The sequence below is a fragment of the Nicotiana sylvestris genome, chromosome 10 (genome assembly GCF_000393655.2).
Source record: "Nicotiana sylvestris chromosome 10, ASM39365v2, whole genome shotgun sequence".
Classification (NCBI taxonomy): Eukaryota; Viridiplantae; Streptophyta; class Magnoliopsida; order Solanales; family Solanaceae; genus Nicotiana; species Nicotiana sylvestris.
In genome coordinates this window covers 131,642,182-131,664,710 of record NC_091066.1, presented here as the reverse complement: position 1 = coordinate 131,664,710, position 22,529 = coordinate 131,642,182, and the positions used below count along the sequence as shown (strand labels likewise).

The following is a 22,529-nucleotide window of genomic DNA, read 5'->3' as shown; positions in this document are numbered from 1 at the left end:
TTTCGTGTTTGTTTACATTTTGTGTGCATAATTAATTTTATTTAAATCATGAAAAATAGTAAAAATATCAAGCACTGCATTTAGGATTTAATTTGATATTCTTAGATTAATTAGTAAATTAGTTTGTTTTATAAGACATGAAAATCACAAAAATAGTTCATTTTGCATTTTAACTCTTTAATTTTGAATTTTATAGTTTTTCTTTAAATTTAGAGTTTAATTAATTACTGTAAATACTATGATGAGTGATTAATCTAATTGGGTAGGTTAATTTGGTTTCTAAAAAAAATTAATTTTTGTTTTATTTTAATTTGAAAGGAAAAAGGATTTGCAATTGAAAAAGAAAAAGAAACGAATTTGAATAAGAAGTCTGTTTGGGCCATTTTTATATAAAATTCCCTAGGCCCAAACGATTATGCCTCATTACCCGTCCAGAACCAGCCCAGATCCTGGTCCAAACCCCCCAGTAACCGAAACGACGTTGTTTGATTACCCTTTGATCACGGCCGTTGGATCTCCTTAATCTAACGGTCCGAAACTGGGGAATCAATAATATATATATGTCCAAACGTTACCCCACTCCCCTCGTTTCATCTCCCTCACCTCACCCTTCTCCGGAGACCCTTACCCAAAACCCTAACGCCGCCCCGAAATCCCACCGCCTCAGGCTGGCGGCGCCGGTCCCAATCAACACCCCAGACTCCCTTTCACCTCCCCGTTCCGAATCATCACTCCTTTTTTTTCGAATCTGTCCGGAACGCCTCGAATCTTTATTTAAAAGGGAAACCCTAGCGCCGCCCTTGTTTTCTCCGGTGGCGGCGCCACCTCTGTTCAACCCCAAATCTCACCCATGTAACCACCAGCCTTCCCTCAGCCCCAATCTACCACCATTTCTCCTTAGATCCCCACCAAATCGGCCTATTTTTTGAATCTAGAAACAAAAAGAAAAGAAGTCCGTCAAGCTTTCCAATTTCTTTGAGTGATAGGGCTTGAAACATGTATTAATTGTTTGTTTTCGTTGAGAACATACAGTTAATACTTGTTTTGAGTCAAATCGGAGTTGTTCGAAGGTTCATCAATTCTGGTCCGAGATTTTCTTTTAGGTATTTTTCTTTTCTTTACCTTTTGATATTTAATTTTTTATTTTTGTTCTCTTCTCATCTTCTTCTACTCTTTCTTTTATTTTTTTTATTTTTATCTTTTATCTTTTCATCTCTTCAAGTCATCCGTATTTGCATGTTAGTTTTAGAACTTGTTTAATTAGTATTTGTTTTCTGTTTTTTTTTTAAGTTTCTTTGGGCCCAGAATTGCACGAGTCTTTAAGACTTTGTAAACGAACTGGTAAAGGCCTCTGAGCTTTCAATTTTAAAATGAGGCTTCGATAAAACCAACAGCCCAAGAGGGGATTCGACCTGAATTTACAGACCCATAACATTTGAATTGGGTCTATTTGACCCATGTGATGTCTGGTTTCTTAAGGTAAAAACAGGGTTCACAAGGGATGATTTAGGGATTTAAGCTAAAGGAATAATTTGTAACTAACTGAGGAAGCTTCCTAGATGCTGGGATGGGGACTAAACTGAAAATCTGATTTGTATACTAAGGATACTTAAGCAAGAATAAAAATTCAAAGAGGGTAAAAGATGCAAAACTGAATTCATTTGGGTTGCCCTAACGCCTTGTCTATAAAGCCATTCTTACTTGAAGCCAAAGCCAGATTTGGAGAAGAGGGGAAAATTTCTGAAAACAACTAAACGGCTGAATCGTTTTGCAGAAAACACTGTTTCATTGGACTTTAGTTTTGAAATCTGAAATCCTCTTCTTTCTGAATCGATTTCTTGATTATTTGAACTTAGAAATAGCTTGAGACTTAGCCATTGAGATTGGTTTAGAGGTCTGTTGGTTAGACTGTAATTTGAAACTGATTTCTGGGCTGCAGTACTTCATTTTCTGGGTTCTGAAATTACTTTGCTGGTTTACTCTTTGTTACTAGACCTGCTGCTGATTCCCTGTTGTTTCACTTGCTGATTCTTCACTTCTTTGTTACTCTTTTATTTCCAGGTATTTCTTTGAACCATTGAATGGCAAGTGAAGTTATAAAAGTGTGTTTTGAGTATGGAAAACCTGGAGTCTTGTTGAAAATGCAACTGAGTTCGTTTTGTGTTTGAAGACCAGTCTGCATATGTTCATAAGCTATTTAGTTCTTGTTTATTGTATTTCTAGACTTCGTTGTAGTGTTGGACAAATGCTTCTTTCCATTTGTTCAGTTTAAATATTGGAAGTTTTTTATCATATGTGCGGGTGGTAAAGAATTAGTGCAGTAGAAACTTCAGAAGAGATAAGCATGCTTCAGATTTGTGTTAGCTTGTTGAAACCAGTGCTGCTATGAGTTCAAGCCTAAGAAACTTATGAACTTCCAAATTCCAAAACGAATGTCGATTCATACAAAACTAACTCCGATTGACTTCAAATTTTGCACACAAGTCATAAATGATAATACAAACCTATTCCAACTTTCGAAATCAGGATACAACCCCGACATCAATAAAGTCAACTCTCGGTCAAACTTTTCAAAATCTTCCATTTTTTCAGCTTTCACCAATTCATCCCAAAATGATCTAGGAACCTCCAAATCAACATTCGGACGCGCTCATATGACCAAAATACCATAAGGAGCTATTGAAATTATCAAAACCTCATTACGGAGTCGTCTACACAAAAGTCAAACTACGGTCAACTCTTACAACTTAAACCTCCAAGTTAGGGACTATGTGTCCCATTTCATTCTGAAACTCTCCTGAACCCGAAACCAACCACCCTGATAAGTTACATAACCACAATATAGTATAGAGGAGGCAATAAATAGGGGATCGGGGCTAAAATACTCAAAACGACCTGCCGGGTCATTACATTCTCCCACTCTTAAAACAAACGTTCGTCCTCGAATGAGTATAGAGTCATACCTGAATTGATGAAAAAATAAAGATAACGGCTATGCATATCATGCTTGGTCTCCCGCATTATCTCTTTGACTGGTTGACCACTCCACTGAACCTTCACTAAAGCAATATCCTTCGACCTTAACTTTCGGACTTGTCTATCCAAAATGGCCATCGGCTTCTCAACATAAGATAGATCCTTGTCCAACTGGACTGAGATGAAGTCCAACACATGAGACGGATTACCATGATACTTCCGGAACATAGAAACATGGAATATTGGATGAACTGCAGAAAGACTAGTTGGTAGTGCAAACTTGTAGGCCAACTCTCCAATCTTCTCAAGAATCTCAAAAGGTCCAATATACCTAGGGAACAACTTGCCTTTCTTCCAAAACCCTATAATACCTTTCATGGGCGAAACCCGGAGTAAGACCCGCTCCCCAACCATGAATGTAATGTCGTGAACCTTCCGATCCGCATAACCCTTCTGTCTAGATTGGGCTATATGAAGTAGGGGCGGATCTAGAGCAAAGGTTACGGGTTCCCGTGAACCCAGTAACTTTTGCATATACCCTGTATTTGTACTAAAAATTTCATTAAAAGTATAAGAATATTTAGCTTGGAATCCAGTTCGTTGGTCCAGTTATCATGTAGATTAACTTGAGATTGTTATAGGAACCCATAAACTTAAAATTCTGGATCCGCCTTTGATACGAATTCGATCCTGAATCAATTTAACCTTTTTCAAAGCATCCTACACCAAGTCTGTACCCAATAGCCTAGCCTCACCCAGCTCAAACCAACCCACCGGAGACCGACATCGCGTCCCATACAAAGCCTCATACAGAGCCATATAATATTAAGAGTTTCTAATATCATATTTTTGCTTTTTATTCCTAAGAATATAAAGATTTTTAACAACGAAGAAGCTACAAGAAGATTGGATTAAGTAAGTAGTCATGAATAGAATTGTTTGGTAGCCCAAATATAAAATCTTTAAGAATCAAGGGCTATCGACCCGACAGTGCTCCGTTGATCTAGTGGATCCTTCCCCCAAAAACAAGATCATATAATGGGTATTTAACCATAGGTAAATGATAAATATGTTCATGAATATTATTTTTTTTAACAAAAAGAAACTATTAAGGTGGATACATATTTGTATCCTTTATATACACCCTTGTATACAGTTGATACAAGTTGTATTCATTGTATACACCCTTATATTTCGGATTGGTTACCGTTATTGTATTCATTGCACGAATGAATACAATTGCGTGAATGAATACAGTTTATACACATTATATTCGTTGCGCGATGAATGGAATTGACACACGTTGTATTCGTTGTGCGAACGAATACAATTGACACAAGCTATATCTGTTACACATTTGAATACAAGTGATACAAGTTAATAACAATTGAATAGTAGCTGCGAATTGAACAATTGAATAAGAGCATCTCTAGTTAGCAAAGGTCTGGAATTCGACTCTCAACAAGAATATTTTATTTTTCTGTATTTTTGTATTTCTCCATAGTTTTATTCGTTACGCGAACAAATACAATGGATACATGTTGTATCCTTTGTATACACCTCTGTATACAGCCGATACAAGTTGTATTCATTGTATATACCCTTGTATTTCGCATTGGTTACAGTTGATACATATTGTATTCGTTGCACGAATTAATAAAATGCCACAAATGAATACAGTTGATACAAGTCGTATTCGTTGCGCGAACGAATACAATTAACACACATTGTATTCGTTGTGCGAACGAATACAATTGACACATGTTGTGCTCGTTGCACATGAATAGCAGCGCATGTTTAGTTTGCAAAGGTCTTGAGTTCGACTCTTAACAAGAATATTATTTTTCTGTATTTATGTATTTCGCCTTAGTTGTATTCGTTGCGCGAACAAATACAGTGGATATATGTTGTATCCTTTGTATACACCCCTGTATATAGTCGATACAAGTTTTTTCCATTGTATATACCCTTGTATTTCGCATTGGTTACAATTGATACATATTGTATTCATTGCACGAATGAATACAATACAATTGACACACGTTGTGTTCATTGCGCAAACGAATACAATTGGCACAAGTTCTATTTATTACGTTAGAATACAAGTGATACAAATTAGTAACAATTGAATAGTATCTACGAATGATAATTAGACAAATTATAGTTACTAGACTCTAAATTATAGTGGTTTATGAAAATTGCTCTACATGGATATTTAACCATAGGTAAATGATAAATATGTCAATAAATATTATTTTTTAACAAAAAGAAACTACTAAGGAACATCGGCTTTTTTTATTGAAGAGTTCATTAGCTGTTGGTATTTACACCAAACTAATGAAAAAAGGCAGTCTTGTGCACAGAGCATTCGTATTTATGTAGAGTCCGGGAAAAGACCGCTCCCTTGAAATGCGACCTTTCCTCGAACCTTGCATGAATGGGAAATACTTTGTGTAGTAGGTTGTCTTTTTACATTAGTTTGGTGTAAACACGGAGAGCTAATGAATTCTTAAATGAAAAGTCGGTGTTCCTTAGTAGTTTCTTTTTTTAAAAAAAAAAAATTCCTTTTAATAAGTGTGAAAAGCTACACGTACGACCTTGAGGGTCCACCAGAAATAATGATATGGCTAAGTTAAGAAAAGAATTAGGGCCATGTAAGAATATCACCGACTTGCTACTCCATTCTTACGTAAAAAGTCTTTGAGGAGTTTGCTATGCGTCCTTATTTTTCATGTGAATTCATTTGCATGTCCTTTTTTAATCACAAGATCTACAGTCCTTAAAGAACATATTACACGTCAAAATGCACATGATTAACAAAATAAATGTTTGTTTATTTTGGAAAAGTTCAATTTTTCTTCTTTGGAAATAATAATGATTAATAAACAAAAATTTCCAAAATAGATCTTATAATCTACATCGTTCAAAAATGTAAAAGGAGAATAAAGAATCACAAGTTTTACATCGATTTATGGACAATACATTTTGATTGATACTTCTTGCAGCAACAGCAAATATATGTGTTGAATTTGGCAAAACTATTTGTCCCACATCGGTGGGAAAACAAAAGTTGGGGGGATTTTCCCCCTATAAAAGAAGGCTTAATGTTTAGGATTTAAACACACCTCTCATTTGCCTTCTCATCTGTTTAAGGCATTTGTATCTTCTCTCTTTAGTATTATTTCACTTGTATTTTTGGAGTGAAATAAAATATTGGTTGTGTCCGAGGAGTAGGCAAAATTAGCCGAACCTCGTAAATTCTGGTGTTCCCTTTATTGTTGCTTTATTGTCTTATTTATTATTTGGTGGCTGTCATAATTTTTGGTATAGTAGTTGTGACTTATTCACACTATATACATTTGGCTTCCGCAACAATTGGTATCAGAGCCAAGGTACTGTCTAAGTATGCTCTGTGGTTGCAGCATAGTCTGATCTTCCACATCAGAAAAGATTTATCTTGGTAACTGAGTCAAGGTTCTGTCTGAGTATGCTCTGTGGTTGCAGCTTAGTCTGATCTTCCACACCAGAAAGGAAATAATCTTGATTTGTGTCGTCAGCTATTAAATAATATTTGTGTCAAAGATGGGAGACAATAAACAAGAAGAATCTACATCAAGTGTCAACAATACGTCATCATTGGCATCTTCGCTTATGACAAGAATTGTGTCAAATGCGAAATTTGCGGTCGAAATATTTGACGGGTCCGGACATTTTGGGATGTGGCAAGGCGAGGTTCTAGATGTCCTTTTTCAACAAGGGCTAGATCTGGCCATTGAAGAAAAGAAACCAGATGTTATTGGAGAAGAAGATTGGAGAATTATCAACCGTGTTGCTTGCGGTACTATTCGATCCTACCTTGCTAGAGAGCAGAAATATCCATACACAAAGGAAACTTCTGCAAGTAAATTATGGAAAGCACTGGAGGATAAATTTTTGAAGAAAAACAGTCAAAATAAATTGTACATGAAGAAGAGACTGTTTCACTTCACCTATGTTCCTGGTACCACGATGAATGAACATATCACCAGTTTCAATAAGTTGGTCACAGATTTGCAAAATATGGATACAACTTATGATGATGGTGACTTGGCCTTAATGTTGTTGGCGTCACTTCCTGATGAGTACGAGCACCTTGAAACTACTCTACTCCATGGAAATGACGAAATTTCTCTCAGAGAAGTTTGTTCGGCTTTGTACAGCTATGAACAAAGAAAGCGAGAAAAACAGAAGGGCGGAGAAGGAGAAGCACTGTTTGTGAGGGGTCGTCCTCAAAATCAAACGAGGACAAAGAAGGGAAGATCCAAGTCAAGATCCAGACCCAGCAAAGATGAATGTGCCTTTTGTCGAGAAAAAGGGCACTGGAAGAAAGACTGTCCGAAGTTGAAGAATAAGGCCAAACATAACAATGGAAAGGCTATTATGGATTCAAATGTAGCTGATTGTGATGATTCAGACTTCTCATTAGTTACAACAGAGTCATCAACATCATCAGACATATGGTTGATGGACTCGGCTTGTAGCTATCATATGTGTCCCAACAGGGACTGGTTCGTGGAATTTCAAGAAGGAGAATATGGAGTCGTCCACACAGCGGATAACAGCCCTCTTACCTCATATGGCATTGGTTCAATACGATTAAGGAACCATGATGGAATGATCAGAACATTAACAGATGTTCGATATGTACCGGATTTGAAGAAGAATCTCATCTCTGTGGGAGCCCTGGAATCAAAAGGGTTTAAAATCATTGCAGAAAATGGAGTAATGAGAGTATGTTCCGGTGCACTAGTGGTAATGAAGGCTAATTGGAAGAATAATAATATGTACCGCTATTGTGGCAGTACAGTTATTGGGACAGCGACAGTGACATCCAGTGACGACAAAGAGGCAGAAGCAACCAAGCTATGGCACATGCGCTTGGGACATGCTGGAGGAAAATCCTTAAAAACTCTATCAGATCAAGGATTGTTAAAAGGAGTCAAGGCTTGCAACTTGGAGTTTTGTGAGCATTGTGTTAAAGGGAAACAGACAAGGGTTAAATTTGGTACAGCGATCCATAATACTAAAGGCATTTTGGATTATGTACACTCTGATGTTTGGGGTCCTTCCAAAACACCTTCATTGGGTGGGAAGCACTATTTTGTAACCTTTGTTGATGATTTTTCCCGAAGAGTATGGGTGTATACAATGAAGAGCAAAGATGAAGTGTTGGGAATTTTTCTCAAATGGAAGACGATGGTGGAGAATCAGACAGGCAGGAGGATCAAGTGTATTCGCACAGACAATGGAGGTGAATACAAAAATGATCATTTCAATAAGGTCTGTGAAAATGATGGCATCGTCCGACACTTCACTGTTAGACATACACCACAACAGAATGGAGTGGCAGAACGTATGAACCGGACCTTGCTGGAGAAGGTACGGTGTATGTTGTCCAATGCTGGCTTGGGCAAAGAATTTTGGGCTGAGGCAATTACATATGCATGCCACCTCATTAATCGTCTACCATCTGCTGCTATTGATGGCAAGACACCATTTGAAAAATGGTATGGAAAACCTGCTGTAGATTATAACTCTTTGCACGTGTTTGGCTCAACTGCATATTATCATGTGACGGAGTCAAAATTGGATCCAAGGGCAAAGAAGGCTATTTTTATGGGAATTACTTCTGGAGTCAAAGGATATCGCTTATGGTGTCCTATGACAAAGAAAGTAATATTCAGCAGAGATGTTACCTTTGATGAATCTGCTATGGTAAATAAGGTAACAGAAGACACCAAACAAAATAAAGGTGCTTCTAAGCAGGTGGAGTTTGAGGGAAAATTTATTTTTCCTACACAAGAAGCAGAGGAGGAAACAAATGAAGATTACCCTCTGGAAGGAGAGCCAGTAGAGGAGATTCCAACTCAGGAACCTCAACAACAACTTGAATCAATAGCAACCAGCAGGCCAAAAAGAACAATAACAAAACCTGTTCGTCTCATAGAGACGGTTGCTTGTGCAACCTCAATTGTAGCTGATGATGTTCCTACTACTTATAAAGACGCTGTCCAAAGTTCAGAAGAAGATAAGTGGAGGATTGCCATGAATGATGAAATACAGTCCCTTCATCAGAATCATACATGGAGATTGGCCAATCTCCCGAAGGGAAAGAAAGCAATTGGGTGCAAATGGGTATTTGCAAAGAAAGAAGGATTTCCTAACCAATTAGATGTTCGCTACAAAGCAAGATTGGTGGCCAAAGGATATGCTCAAAAGGAGGGAATTGATTACAATGAAGTGTTTTCTCCAGTTGTAAAACATTCCTCCATTAGAATTATGTTGGCTTTAGTAGCACAATTGGATTTGGAACTAGTTCAGATGGATGTAAAAACTGCGTTTTTACATGGAAACTTGGAGGAGGAAATCTACATGACTCAGCCAGAAGGATTCAAAGTTGTTGGAAAAGAAAATATGGTGTGCAAACTTGAAAAATCGTTGTACGGATTGAAACAATCTTCTAGACAATGGTACAAGCGATTTGACGAGTTTATGTTGCGGCAAGGGTACAAGAGAAGCAAATACGATCATTGTGTGTATTTGCACAAGCTTAAAGATGGTTCCTTTGTATATCTTCTCCTATATGTTGATGATATGTTGATAGCTTCCAAGAATTCGGAAGAAATTGATAAGTTGAAGATTCAACTGAAGAAGGAGTTCGAGATGAAGGATTTGGGTGAGGCAAAGAAAATTCTTGGCATGGAGATAATTAGAGATAGACGTTCAAAGAAACTCTGTTTATCTCAAAAGGAATATTTGAAGAGAGTACTTCAACGTTTTGGCATAGATGACAAGACTAAGCCAGTTAGTACTCCACTTGCTTCCCATTTTAAGCTAAGTACTATTATGTCGCCAATGGATGAAGCTGAACGAGAGTATATGTCAAAGGTACCATACGCAAATGTTGTTGGTAGCTTGATGTATGCAATGGTTTGCACAAGGCCTGACATTTCACAAGTTGTTGGAGTTATTAGCAGATATATGCACAATCCAGGGAAGGAGCATTGGCAAGCTGTGAAGTGGATTCTACGGTATATTCATAATACTGTAGATGTCGGGTTAGTTTTTGAGCAGAAAGACAATCAGTCTGTAGTTGGATATTGTGACTCAGATTTTGCGGGTGATCTGGACAAACGAAGATCAACTACTGGTTATGTGTTTACTTTTGCAAAGGCACCAGTTAGTTGGAAGTCTACTTTGCAGTCAACAGTTGCTTTGTCTACAACAGAGGCAGAGTACATGGCTATTACAGAGGCTGTGAAAGAGGCAGTTTGGCTTCAAGGATTGCTAAAGGAGCTTGGTGTTGAACAAAAAGGTATCACAATTTTTTGTGATAGTCAAAGTGCTATTCAATTAGCGAAGAACCAAGTTTATCATGCAAGGACGAAGCACATTGATGTTCGGTATCATTTCGTACGAGAAATCATAGAAGAAGGTGGAGTCACAGTGAAGAAAATTCATACTACGGAGAATCCTGCTGATATGCTGACAAAGGTGGTGACTGCGGTCAAGTTTCAACATTGTTTGGATTTGATCAACATTGTTGAAAACTGAAGATTGAAGATGAAGACACAATCAAAATTTGTTATTGAGAGAAAATTGAAGATGTGGAATTTTGCCAAGGTGGAGATTTGTTGAATTTGGCAAAACTATTTGTCCCACATCGGTGGGAAAACAAAAGTTGGGGGGATTTTCCCCCTATAAAAGAAGGCTTAATGTTTAGGATTTAAACACACCTCTCATTTGCCTTCTCATCTGTTTAAGGCATTTGTATCTTCTCTCTTTAGTATTATTTCACTTGTATTTTTGGAGTGAAATAAAATATTGGTTGTGTCCGAGGAGTAGGCAAAATTAGCCGAACCTCGTAAATTCTGGTGTTCCCTTTATTGTTGTTTTATTGTCTTATTTATTATTTGGTGGCTGTCATAATTTTTGGTATAGTAGTTGTGACTTATTCACACTATATACATTTGGCTTCCGCAACAATATGTAATTAATTAATCTTAAGCAAATTGGGCTTTATGTTATAAATCCTCATTGTCCTGGTCGTTCATTTAAATCTGTCTCAGTTAGCTGGATGCCGGTGTAACGTGTGTCAAGGTGACATGCTCTAGAATAGGATGATCCAAACACAAACTGATTGGTTTTACGTTGTTAATAACTTTCCAGTTATCGTACCTCTCCTTTTTATCTTAACTTAGAACAACTAGCAATATGAGAAGCTTACGCGTACAAAATTACTGGTAAGGGAGAGGAGATTGTAATAAGAGGGTGTAGGAAGAAGCGGATTTAGAATTTAAATTTTATAGGTTAAACTTTTAAGGTTTTTAGCATTGAACTTATTGTATTTTTAAAGTTATGAGTTCATGATATTGCTATTTATTATAATATTAGTAAATTTTTACACACAAATTTATGCTCCCGTAAAAAGTATTGGTTCAATTGAACCCGATACCAATACATTACATCCGCCGCTGGATGTGGGTGTTGGGGTGGGGATGGGGTAGGGGTAGGGGTGGGGGTGAAGTACAAAAGAGAAGATCCACCACTCTTTGTGGAGGGTCCAGGGGTTAATAAGGGATGGCAGGAAGAAAGAAAGAAAAAGGAGAGACAGAGAGAGACTAGTCGGACTCTTCCATTGGCTTCCTTTACCTTCTTAGGATCAACGTACTTATCCTCCAAGTACTAATAATCAAAACTTTTTGTTACTATCATCCGCAACCCTATATCTATTAATTATTCTTATCGAATTTAATACAAGAATTATGGCAGAATGGTAAGTATAGTTCTTTTATATTTTTAACCAAAGATCTTGAATTCGAGTACTAAGTATGAAATTGTTTTTGTTAGGGAGCACTTTAAATGTGAGCTTCAATACTAATACTCGACACCATATGAGAAATATAAAAAAAAGGAATTCAAGATCTTGAGTCAATTAAATTAAAAGGAATTATCTATCTATCTATATCACGTCTAAACAAATTTGGGCCTATAAAATATCGTTGAACATGTTTTTTTTATTTATATTAATCTCGTGCCAACAGCTAAGTATTAACGGTTTATGGTTACTACATTCATTTTACTTGTTCTGAAGGCTACCTTTGGACAAAGAGAGTTGGAAATAACTAACCTACGTACTTTCATTTTTTTTTTTTTTCCATTTTGAATAATAAACAATAGCATCTCATGTAAATGTTCTATGAAGTATGATGGGGACACTATTTTTTTATATTAACAGTAGTCATTGGTGTCGATTATTGTTTTTGCCACTTAACAGGCATCCAATTTCCATTTTTATCATAGCCTTAGCCTATTTTATTCCAAATCTTGGCCCATTTCTGTTGCCTATTTTTAGGGAATGTTAGACATTGTACTTAAAAAGTATTTCATTCATGAATTAAGAGAAACGACTATGAACCCCATATGTAATCTGCTCACTGGGCAATAGCGCAAATATACAGGAGATGTAAACTACAATAGGCACACCCCATGCAACAAGTTCTAACTGAGAAGACTGCTAGTAAGGAAATTATGATTCCAGGTCTTTTATGCGGGAAACCACTCAGCCAACCTTTGCGGGCAGGAAGATGTTCGTTATTAGTGTTAGTCATAGACATTTTGTTCCACCAACATAACTAGTGATATATAGCTAACAACATTTGAACGACAGGTCGTAGGAAAGTAATGGTAGGTGTGAAATTGATATATGGGTCACTATAAATTATTAAACGGATAACTTTAGGATGGCCTAACTCTAATCATGTGAGCTTAATTCTGACCCGACTTCAATTGGAACACATGTTTGAAACCCTTAGTTAAATATATATATATTATCATGCGTTTCCAATATATGATGCTTAGAGTAAAGTTTATTAATTCAAAACAAAATTTTATGAAACAAAACAGAACGACAACAATTATAATTGATAATAATTAATTACCTATGAAAGCGTAGGTCTATAATCTTCAATGTGGAAGTTGTTTTCTCAAATTCTTTAGAAAAAAAGAATAATATTCAATTCTAATAAAAATATGAGTGGAAATCAAAGTGCATCATATAATTCACCTTATAGTCATACTGCCCATGTGCAATCCCTTCTGTAAAGATTTTTATAGATAAACAAAGTACATTTAATTGCAATCGCATGACATGAAAAGACGTTTGTTTTGGGGACATGTATATTAGTGACACTTAGAATATTATGGGAAAGCCTAAACATTTCATGGTTGGTAGTTGGGGGGAATATACAAGAACCTTATGACATAAGTATATTTAATTTCTATGGTCTTCTTTTCAGACATCATTCAAATGTCACCTCTCTTCTTCTTCTTTTTCTCCTCTTGTTTTTTCATTTGAAAGTTGGATTAAATTTAAGGTACATTTACAAAGAAGGGAACCAAATAATTAAGCATAGAACTTAATAGAGCAATTTAATTTGCTCCTAATCTCTTACAGTATCATCATCGTTAAAAATTGTAGTTATTTCTTCTGCCAAAACATTTCATGCCAAAAATGTTTTATCAACACCAAAGGCAGCACGTTGCAGGAAACATCCCTTTGTATTTACGACGGATCCTAGAAAGACCCTCACTTTAAGGGAGTGTAATATAAACAGTCTATCCTGACAGATATAGTGGCTAATTCCACGACTCAAACTCATAGTCTATGGGTCACACAAAGACAACTTCAACCATGATCTAAGGACCACACTAGAAATGTTTCATCAACAATAAAATTTAGGCCAAATACATATACAGCCCATTCAACTTGGCACCATTATTCATTTTGGCACTCTATCTCTACCTTCTTCCATTTTGGCCCTCCAACTCTATTTTATATGTTTCATTTTGGCCCTCCAACTTTATTTCTTATGTTTCACTTTAACACAAAAGCTGAAACCAGTACAAAACATATAGTGCGTGCATATACACAAATCTGAGGTGTAATAAATATCCAATTAAATGTTGTCACCTGATTTTTTCATCCATGTCAAACGGGTCAATACTAAAATATATGAACCCGACCATATTTTTTGTGGGTTTATTTCATCTAAACGGGTAATTGAATAAGTGAATTCAAAAAAATGAATGTCACTATTAATGTAAACCTATTCTCAGTATTCACAAGAATCAATAGACATTCAAGGACTCCTTATCACTCTCCGAGTTCATTCATACCAAAAGCATCAAAATCCAACCACAAACGATCCCTCAAATCCCAAATTTTAGGTCTATCTTGATCCATGTCAAAAAATCATGTTTTTTATTGTGGACCAGAGAGAGCATTGTAAACTATTAAAAGCATGATTTTCTAAGAAACTGACTTTCTGAATGTCACTCATAATGTAAACCTATTCTCAGTATTCACAAGAATCAAGCTTGATCTATCATGTATTTTTTGGTATGACCTTTTCTTAATAGCATATATGATTAGAAAAATTACTCTAGTTACCCCACCCCCCAAAAAAAATTATATTCTTGTTTTAATAATTCAACATGGTAGGGAGGAGACAACTTTTAAGTGAGATTGCTCGAATGTCTTTGTCAATTGGATGCCCACATATCTGAGTCATGTCTTCAATCACAGCTATCTTAGATGCCTATTCTATCTTTCTATGATTGTGAGAGTCACTATCAATATTCTGTTGGCTCGAGAAATTAGCATCATCAACAAGCCCCACACCCTATCCTCTTTACTCTTTCAATAATTTATAGCCCTTGTGAGCAAACATCAACCACTTCTTCCTTTGTCCTAATTAAGTTTTAATCATTTAAAATCTTAGGTTTTAATATTAATTTAACTCTGTCTCCGAGGACAGATATCATTAAGACATCTCTTCTAGGAGACATTGAGCGCGCAATTACGAGAGAATAATTGTGTGCAGAAAGCAAGGCAAATCTAAGGGCTAATCCCAATAATGCAAGCATAATAGCCAATAAAGTAGTATTTAATTTACTTCCCCACCTACTTAGTACTTAGGCTTATCATTTGGATTTGAACTTAGAAATCACATGTTTAAAATATTATTTGACGTGTGGATTAAGACTAGTGCGTGCTTCCAGTTCCATAGATTAATAAAGATCCTTCTTTGTCTATTGTCCCAGTCGTACTAAATAATTTCACCACAAACAACTATATTAGAGTTTTAATTTATATGCCTTTTTATATAAATGGGATGGACTTTTATGTCATTCAAGAGTTTTTAATATTGTGAATTTTGAGTTGAGAGAGTAATTTTGAAATATATATTTAAATTTATTTATCTTTTCTTTCGCACATGCATAATATATAGGATTCGAGTCCAAATGCTAAATTATATTGAACCCTTAAATCCATGGTTCGATATGTGTGGTTTTCTTTATAATGTTACCTATGAATGGAGCTATCCATTATGGCAGTGATGTATAATGAATGAAAGAAAAGAGATAAAAGTAGGGGATTTCCTCAACTAGTTAAATTATCAAGCGTTCACACACTAATCTTTCTATATAAAACTAAACATCAAGTTACAGAATTAGGCCTTACACTGGTTTCGTATAAAGTATAGAGGAGCTACCAAGAGCCATGCAAAGTAATTTTCACATATGTCATAAATTTGTGAGCCCGTGATATGACAAATTACCTTAATTTAATATCGATCTTAACAAGCAATGCAGTTATACTAAAAAAATGTGTGTAAGACTTTGTTATTAACATTGACAATGTTCATGTTCATGTTCACGGGCATTTTCTCTCTCTTTTTTTTTTTTTTAAACGTTTTCTCTTATGTTGACCCCACAAAAAAATTAACGATAGGGTACAATACGTGTTAAAACTCATGAACTTTATTGAGCAAGACATAAAGTACTACTAAAACATTAAAAATAATTGCCACTGAAACAATGATATGACTTCTTCTTTCCCCTTGCACTTGTGCGTATAGTGAAAGTTAGAGTAAAATCAGGACCGAGACCACACATGCTTAAATACGGAGTCCGGAATCCAATTGTAATTCTTTTGGACTCAAAATACCAAAATAAGTGGAAAAAAAACTTGGTGACCAAAGTATATAAAATGCGCTTTACCTTAATGTTCTTCAAAACCACGTTTTACATAAAACGCATTTTCAAACCATGCTTTACTTATTTTGTGGGCCCACCAATAACTCTTCTGCGCTTAACTGACATAACAATAATTCAAATATGCAAAACGCGTTTTAAAAGGGGCGTTTTACCTATAAAAAAAAGTCAACCCCCCTCCCCGGATTGGGCTTTGCCTTATTTAAAGGCGTTAAAGGTTTTACAAAAATTCATTCAAAAATAATCTCAACTCCTAATAAATTTTTCTGCTTGTTAAATTCTCAAGCTTTTTTTCATAATGTCTGAAGAGCAAAAAGTAAGGGTTTCATTATATTGGGGGAGGGGGGTGAGGTTGTGGTGGAAAATAACTCAGTGAGCTATAGTTATCTCCACAGAGTCGTGTTAAGTTGCCACTTACAATGGAGTACGATAGACTGGTATAGTTGTTATATAATAAAATGAGTGTGAGCAAATGTTCGGTGAATCTTAAAATAACCGGAAGATATATGTTTTCTGTGACTCCGCAAGGGGTTGCTTGTTATGCTGAGTTTAACATCGAGGATGATGAAACTCTGAGAGATTTTTTGGGGACTCCGGATGAATACCGGGAATTTATTTTGATAAAAATGATAGAAATGCACGTGAAGGTTGAAAACGTCGCAATAATGAGGTTGCGCCAAGCAGGGATAACCCTCAATCATCGGGTGGTTATTCTGGAGCAGTTTTAGATGAACAGGTTCCGGCTAAAAGAGTTTGGCCGGATTTAAACTTATCGCCTCGGGCGAATGAGGAGTGAGAAAATTATTTCTCTCCTACTTTACATAATCCACAAGACAACTGGTAAACTTTAATTTTCCTTTGTGTTACGATATTTATTTTTGTTGATTTAATTTGTATTAACACCTATATATTTCACAGGGGGTACCGTCCAGATATGAATTTTACAAGTTATGAACCTACGTCCAGTTGGAATATATGTAGTTTTGCTATGTTGGATCACGGTGGTCCATCCGGGAGTCATCACCAATAGGATAATGTCCATCATGGAATGTCAACATATTACGACTTGTAAGTGAAGTGATATAGCTATATGTAAAGTATTTATCAATTTGAGTAGCTTATAACTTTGTTGTTTGTGTAGTTAAAACGAGCAACTTGATGATCCTGTGCTCACTCAGTTGCTCATAGACGACGTATTTACTCGGGATTTGACAGATGCGCAGAGTCAGAAAGATAATAATGATTATGACAACAATGCCGATGAGTCTGGAGATGACACACCCTTCCCTGACGAGGGTGATGATGAGGAGGAAGAGAATGTCGAACCTGATTTGACGATGGAGCGTGCTCCACCTCCCGTTAGACCAAGAGTGTACGAATACGACGTGCCATTTCATTCAACTGATTCCACACATTGAAGCGTCCATAAGGTACAAGATCAAAGAGTGTATTACATCCGTCCACCAGGAATATGGGTGTACTATTACCAAAACAAAGACATATCTCGGGCGCAAACGTGCATTTGAAATTGTTTATGGTGACTGGGATAAGTCATGTGCATCTCTACCCAGGTACATCACCGCATTGCAACACTTTAACCTCGGGACTGTTGTTGAATGGAAGCTTGAGCGGAGTGCAAGAATACCGGAATATATATATTCAGATACGTGTTCTAGGCATTTAAATCAGTAATTGATGGTTTTGTGCATTACCGTCCGGTAATTTCCATAGATGGTACTCATGTCTATGGAAAGTATGATATTAAGCTATTGATCGTCGTTGCAGTAGATGCCAATAGATAAATATTTCCACTAGCTTTTACCATCTGTGCCAATGAAAACCAAGAGATGTGGACGTTATTGTTGAACCACTTGAAGCAGCACATTATCAAACAACGTTCAGGTATTTGTCTAATATCTTATCGGTATGGTGGTATATTAAGTTCTGTAGAGCATTTTCCTGAATGACAGGAACCCTATGCATACCACCGTTACTGTGTGAGGCACTTGAAGGCCAATTTCTAGAAGAAATATCCCGACAAAGACTTGCATGATTTAATGTGGATGGCTGCAACTAATCATCAGGAGTGCAAATTCAAGAGGCGCATGGAATCGAACCGACAGTTAGACGAAAGAGCCTATCATTGGTTGATGTGACATGAGCTTCACAAGTGGACATTGCATGCGAATGGTGGCAGACAATGGGGAACTCTGACTACAAATGTGTCGGGGTCTTTCAACGGGTAATTGAAGCCTGCACGTGAATTGCCTGTCACTACCATGGCGTGGATGTCATTCAAATAGATGGTGGAGAGGTTTGTTGAAAGGCATAGATGTGCATCGAAATTGTTGGAGAGGGGTGTTGAATTTATGCCAAGACCAATGAAAAGATTTGAGAAATACATTAGGCGAGCACATAGGCACTCATTTTTAAAGTATAGCAACGAGCAAAATATTTTTGAAGTTCGCACCGCTATCCATCAACATCGGGGAAATAATATACACACCGTAAATGAAGCTAACAGGTTATGTTCTTGTGGAAAATGGTCCATTTACCACATGTCATGCTCACATTCCACTAAGTGCTTTCAACATACAGGTTTAGGGACAACCAACTATGTTGATAGGCAATACAGTGTTGCTACATACTTAAACACATATAGTGGGCAGTTGCAGCCAGTGGGTGCTAAGCATTATTGGCCGCCATAACCATTTAAAATAGTGTGTTATAAGGACTACTTGAGTAAGCTACAAGTGCAAAAATGAATGCGTATACGGAACCAAATGGATGTTGGTGATACCGTTTATGTATGTAAATATGGCATGTGCTCGTAAATAGGACACGAACGTCGTAAATGTCCTTCAGCTGGTTTGGGTGGCGGTAGTAATTCGGCTGTCATGACCCTAAACCTGGATCCGATCGTGATGGCACCTCTCGTGAAGACAAGGCCAGCCGACACTTCCAATTCATTCTTAAGCAGTTGAGCAATAAAGCTAAGTCTTTAGCATAATAATAAAAATCCCAAAATAAGGTAAATAATACAGTTGCGGAATAGACACAGCCCGACATCAGGGTGTCACCAGTCATGAACATCTATCATAACAACTACAACTCTGAGAGAGACAACGCAAACTATTACAGAACTGAAATAGAGAAAAGAAAGATGGGATAGGGGGAGAATGCACGGGGCTGCGAACGCCGAGCAGCTACCTCGTGACCTCCGGAATCTGCTGGAAGCTCTCAACCCTCGCAAGCAGGACCTGAAGCGCCTGAATTTGCACACAGGGTGCAGAGAGTAAAGTGAGTACTCCAACTCAGTGAGTAATAATAATAAATGAAGACTGAGCGATAAGAAAACACGTAAAGGCACATCAACATGCTATAAAGAAGCAGTAAAATCCAGTAAAAATAGTGAAACCATGTAAAGTCACCTTAGTTCAGTTTAAACTTCTTTAAAATACCCTTTTAACAGTTAAGCAAGTAAATGACAGGTAGCTATAAAAGATAAACACATAAAGAATCGCCCCTCGGGCACAATACTAACAGAAATAGCCCCTCGGGCAACACACAGAACAATACCAGCCCCTCGGGTTATATCTCATATCACAATGGGTACCCGCGCTCACTGGGGGTGTGCAGACTCCTGGAGGGGCCCCTTATGGCCCAAGTGCAATATCAAGCCATCTCGTGGCATACTCAATAGGCTCTCGACCTCATATCAACAAGCCACCTCCTGGCGTACAATCTCAGGCCCTCGGCCTCATAATCATAAATCAGTGTATCCTCACAACACAGGCCCTCGGCCTTACTCAGTCAGAATCTCATAGGCCACTCGGGAAACAGTAAAACATGATGCTCAGCCTAAATTATCATTTAAAATATCATTTAAGGTATTAAAACAGAATAGACATGGTTGAGTTATGAAAATAGTAGAAGATAGCATGACTGAGTACAAGTATAAGGTTAAAACAGTGAGGAAATAGCAGTAAAAATCCCCTAAGGGTCCAAATAGTTGGCACGAGGCCCAAATATGGCATTCAGCCCAAAACATGATGATAAACAAATAGTTTTCAATAAAATACACAGTAAAACAATCATTCGAGATGGACTAAGTCACAATCCCCAATGGCACGACCCCAAGCTCGTCATCTAGCGTGTGCGTCACCACAATCAATGCAAAACCATCAAAATATGCTAAGGGAACAAAGCCCACTCGAAAGAAATCAAATTACAACACAAATCCCAAAATTGGCCAAACCCGACCCCCGAGCCCACATCTCGGATTTCCATAAAAATTACATCAATAGACTCCTTATCACTCCCCGAGTTCATTCATACCAAAAGCATCAAAATCCAACCACAAACGACCCCTCAAATCCCAAATTTTAGGTCTCCAATTACAAACCCTAGTTCTTCAATATTAGGCTTAAATTCCATGATTAATTGGGTGGAATTCTCATAAGAATCGAGTATTAAGTCCATAAATCTTACCTATAAGTGTTTCCCCTTGAATTCCTCTTCAATCCTCCTCAAAAAGCTCCGAAATTTTCAAAAATGGTGGAAGTTAGCCCCAAAATCGCGGACCAAATGGCTATTTAAACATTCTGCCCAGGCATCAAATCCTTCTTCATAAACGCAGTCAAAGCCTCGCGTTCGCGAAGCACAAACTTAAGTTGACCAAATTTTCCTCTTATGCGAACGTGACCAGTCCCTCGCGAACACGATGGCTCCTCAGCTCAACCTTCGCGAACGTGCTCCCTTTCTCGCGAACGCGATGAACAATTCCACCTGAACCCAGCTACCCAACTTTCCTCTACGCGAACGCGTCTGATACCTTACGAATGCGATATACAAGATCCCAGCCCTTCGTGAATGCGGAGCCTCCCTCGCGAACGGGAAGGCTAAATCCTTAGCCTCACCTGCTAACCCTTCGCGAATGCGAGGGCCTACTCACGAACGCGAAGGCCAAATGCCTGCAACACTCCAGCAGATTTTCTGCAACTTTCCAAAACATGAAATGGTCCGATTGACCACCCGAAACTCACTCAAGGCCCCTAGGACCTCAACCGAACTTGCCAACATATCCCATAACACCATTTAAACTTGTTCCAACCTTTGGAACGCTCAAAACACCAAATTCGCATCGGATTCAAGCCTAAGAATTCCAAAATCTTCTAAATTATGCTTTTGATCAAAAAGTCTACCAAACCATGTCCGAATGACCTGAAATTTATCACACACATCCTAAATGACACAACGGAACTACTGCAACTTTTGAAATTCCATTCTGACCCCTATATCAAAATCTCACCTATCAACCAGAAGACGCCAAAATTTCACTTGCACCAATTCAAGCCTAAATCTACTCTGGACCTCCAAAACACATTTTGATCATGCTTCTAAGTCCCAAATCACCTCCCGAAGCTATCCGAACCACCGGAACTCACATCTGAGCCCTTTAACACATAAGTCAACGTCCGATTGACTTTTCCAACTTAAGCTTCCTCAAAAGAGACTAAGTGTCTCAAACTTTACCAAAACCTCTCCGAACCCGAGCCAACCAACCCGATCACATATAGAACCGATAGACAAAGCAATAATAAGCAGAAATGGGGGAAACAGAGCGGTAACTCATGAAACGATCGGTCGGGTCGTTACATCCTCCCCCTCTTAAACAAATGTTCGTCCTCGAACGAGTCAAGAAACATACCTGAAGCCTCAAAAAGGTGAGGATATCTGCTCCACGGATCCCCAATATACTTCCGGACGATAGAAACATGAAATATCGGATGCACACTCGACAAGTTGGGTGGCAAAGCAAGCTCATAAGCTACCTCCCCAATCCTCTGAAGCACCTCAAAAGGCTCAATGAACTGAGGACTCAATTTACCCTTCTTCCCAAATCTCATAATACCCTTCATGGGCGAAACCTTCAACATAACCTTCTCACCAACCATGTAGGACACATCCCGAACCTTCCTATTAGCATAACTCTTTTTTCTCGACTGCGATGTACGAAGCCTCTCCTGAATTACCTTCACCTTTTCTAAAGCATCCTGCACCAAGTCTGTTCCCAATAGCCTAGCCTCACCTGGCTCAAACCAACCAACTGGAGATCTACACTGACTCCCATACAAAGCCTCATATGGATCCATCTGAATACTCAACTGGTAGCTATTATTATAACTATGCAAGCGGTAGAAACTGATCCCATGACCCTCCGAAATCGATGACACAAGCACGCTACATATCCTCCAATATCTGAACAGTGTGCTCGGACTGCCCGTCCGTCTGAGGGAGATGTGCTCAACTCAACCTGAGTACCCAACTCTCGCTGCACAAACCTCCAAAACTGCAAAGTAAACTGAGTGCCCCTATCTAAAATGATAGAAACTGGGACACCATACAAACGAACAATCTCCTAGATATAGATCTTTGCCAACCACTCTGAAGAA

General features: G+C 37.7%; 1 protein-coding gene across 1 annotated transcript; it reads right to left on the bottom strand.

The window, feature by feature from the left end:
* Positions 1 to 2,747: 2,747 nt before the first annotated feature.
* Positions 2,748 to 3,354, bottom strand: LOC138879967 (uncharacterized). The gene is made up of 2 exons (XM_070159616.1): positions 2,964 to 3,354; positions 2,748 to 2,818 (listed from the first exon to the last, which is right to left on the bottom strand). The coding sequence occupies exons 1-2, from the start codon at positions 3,352 to 3,354 to the stop codon at positions 2,748 to 2,750; spliced, it is 462 nt and encodes a 153-aa protein (XP_070015717.1).
* Positions 3,355 to 22,529: the final 19,175 nt, after the last annotated feature.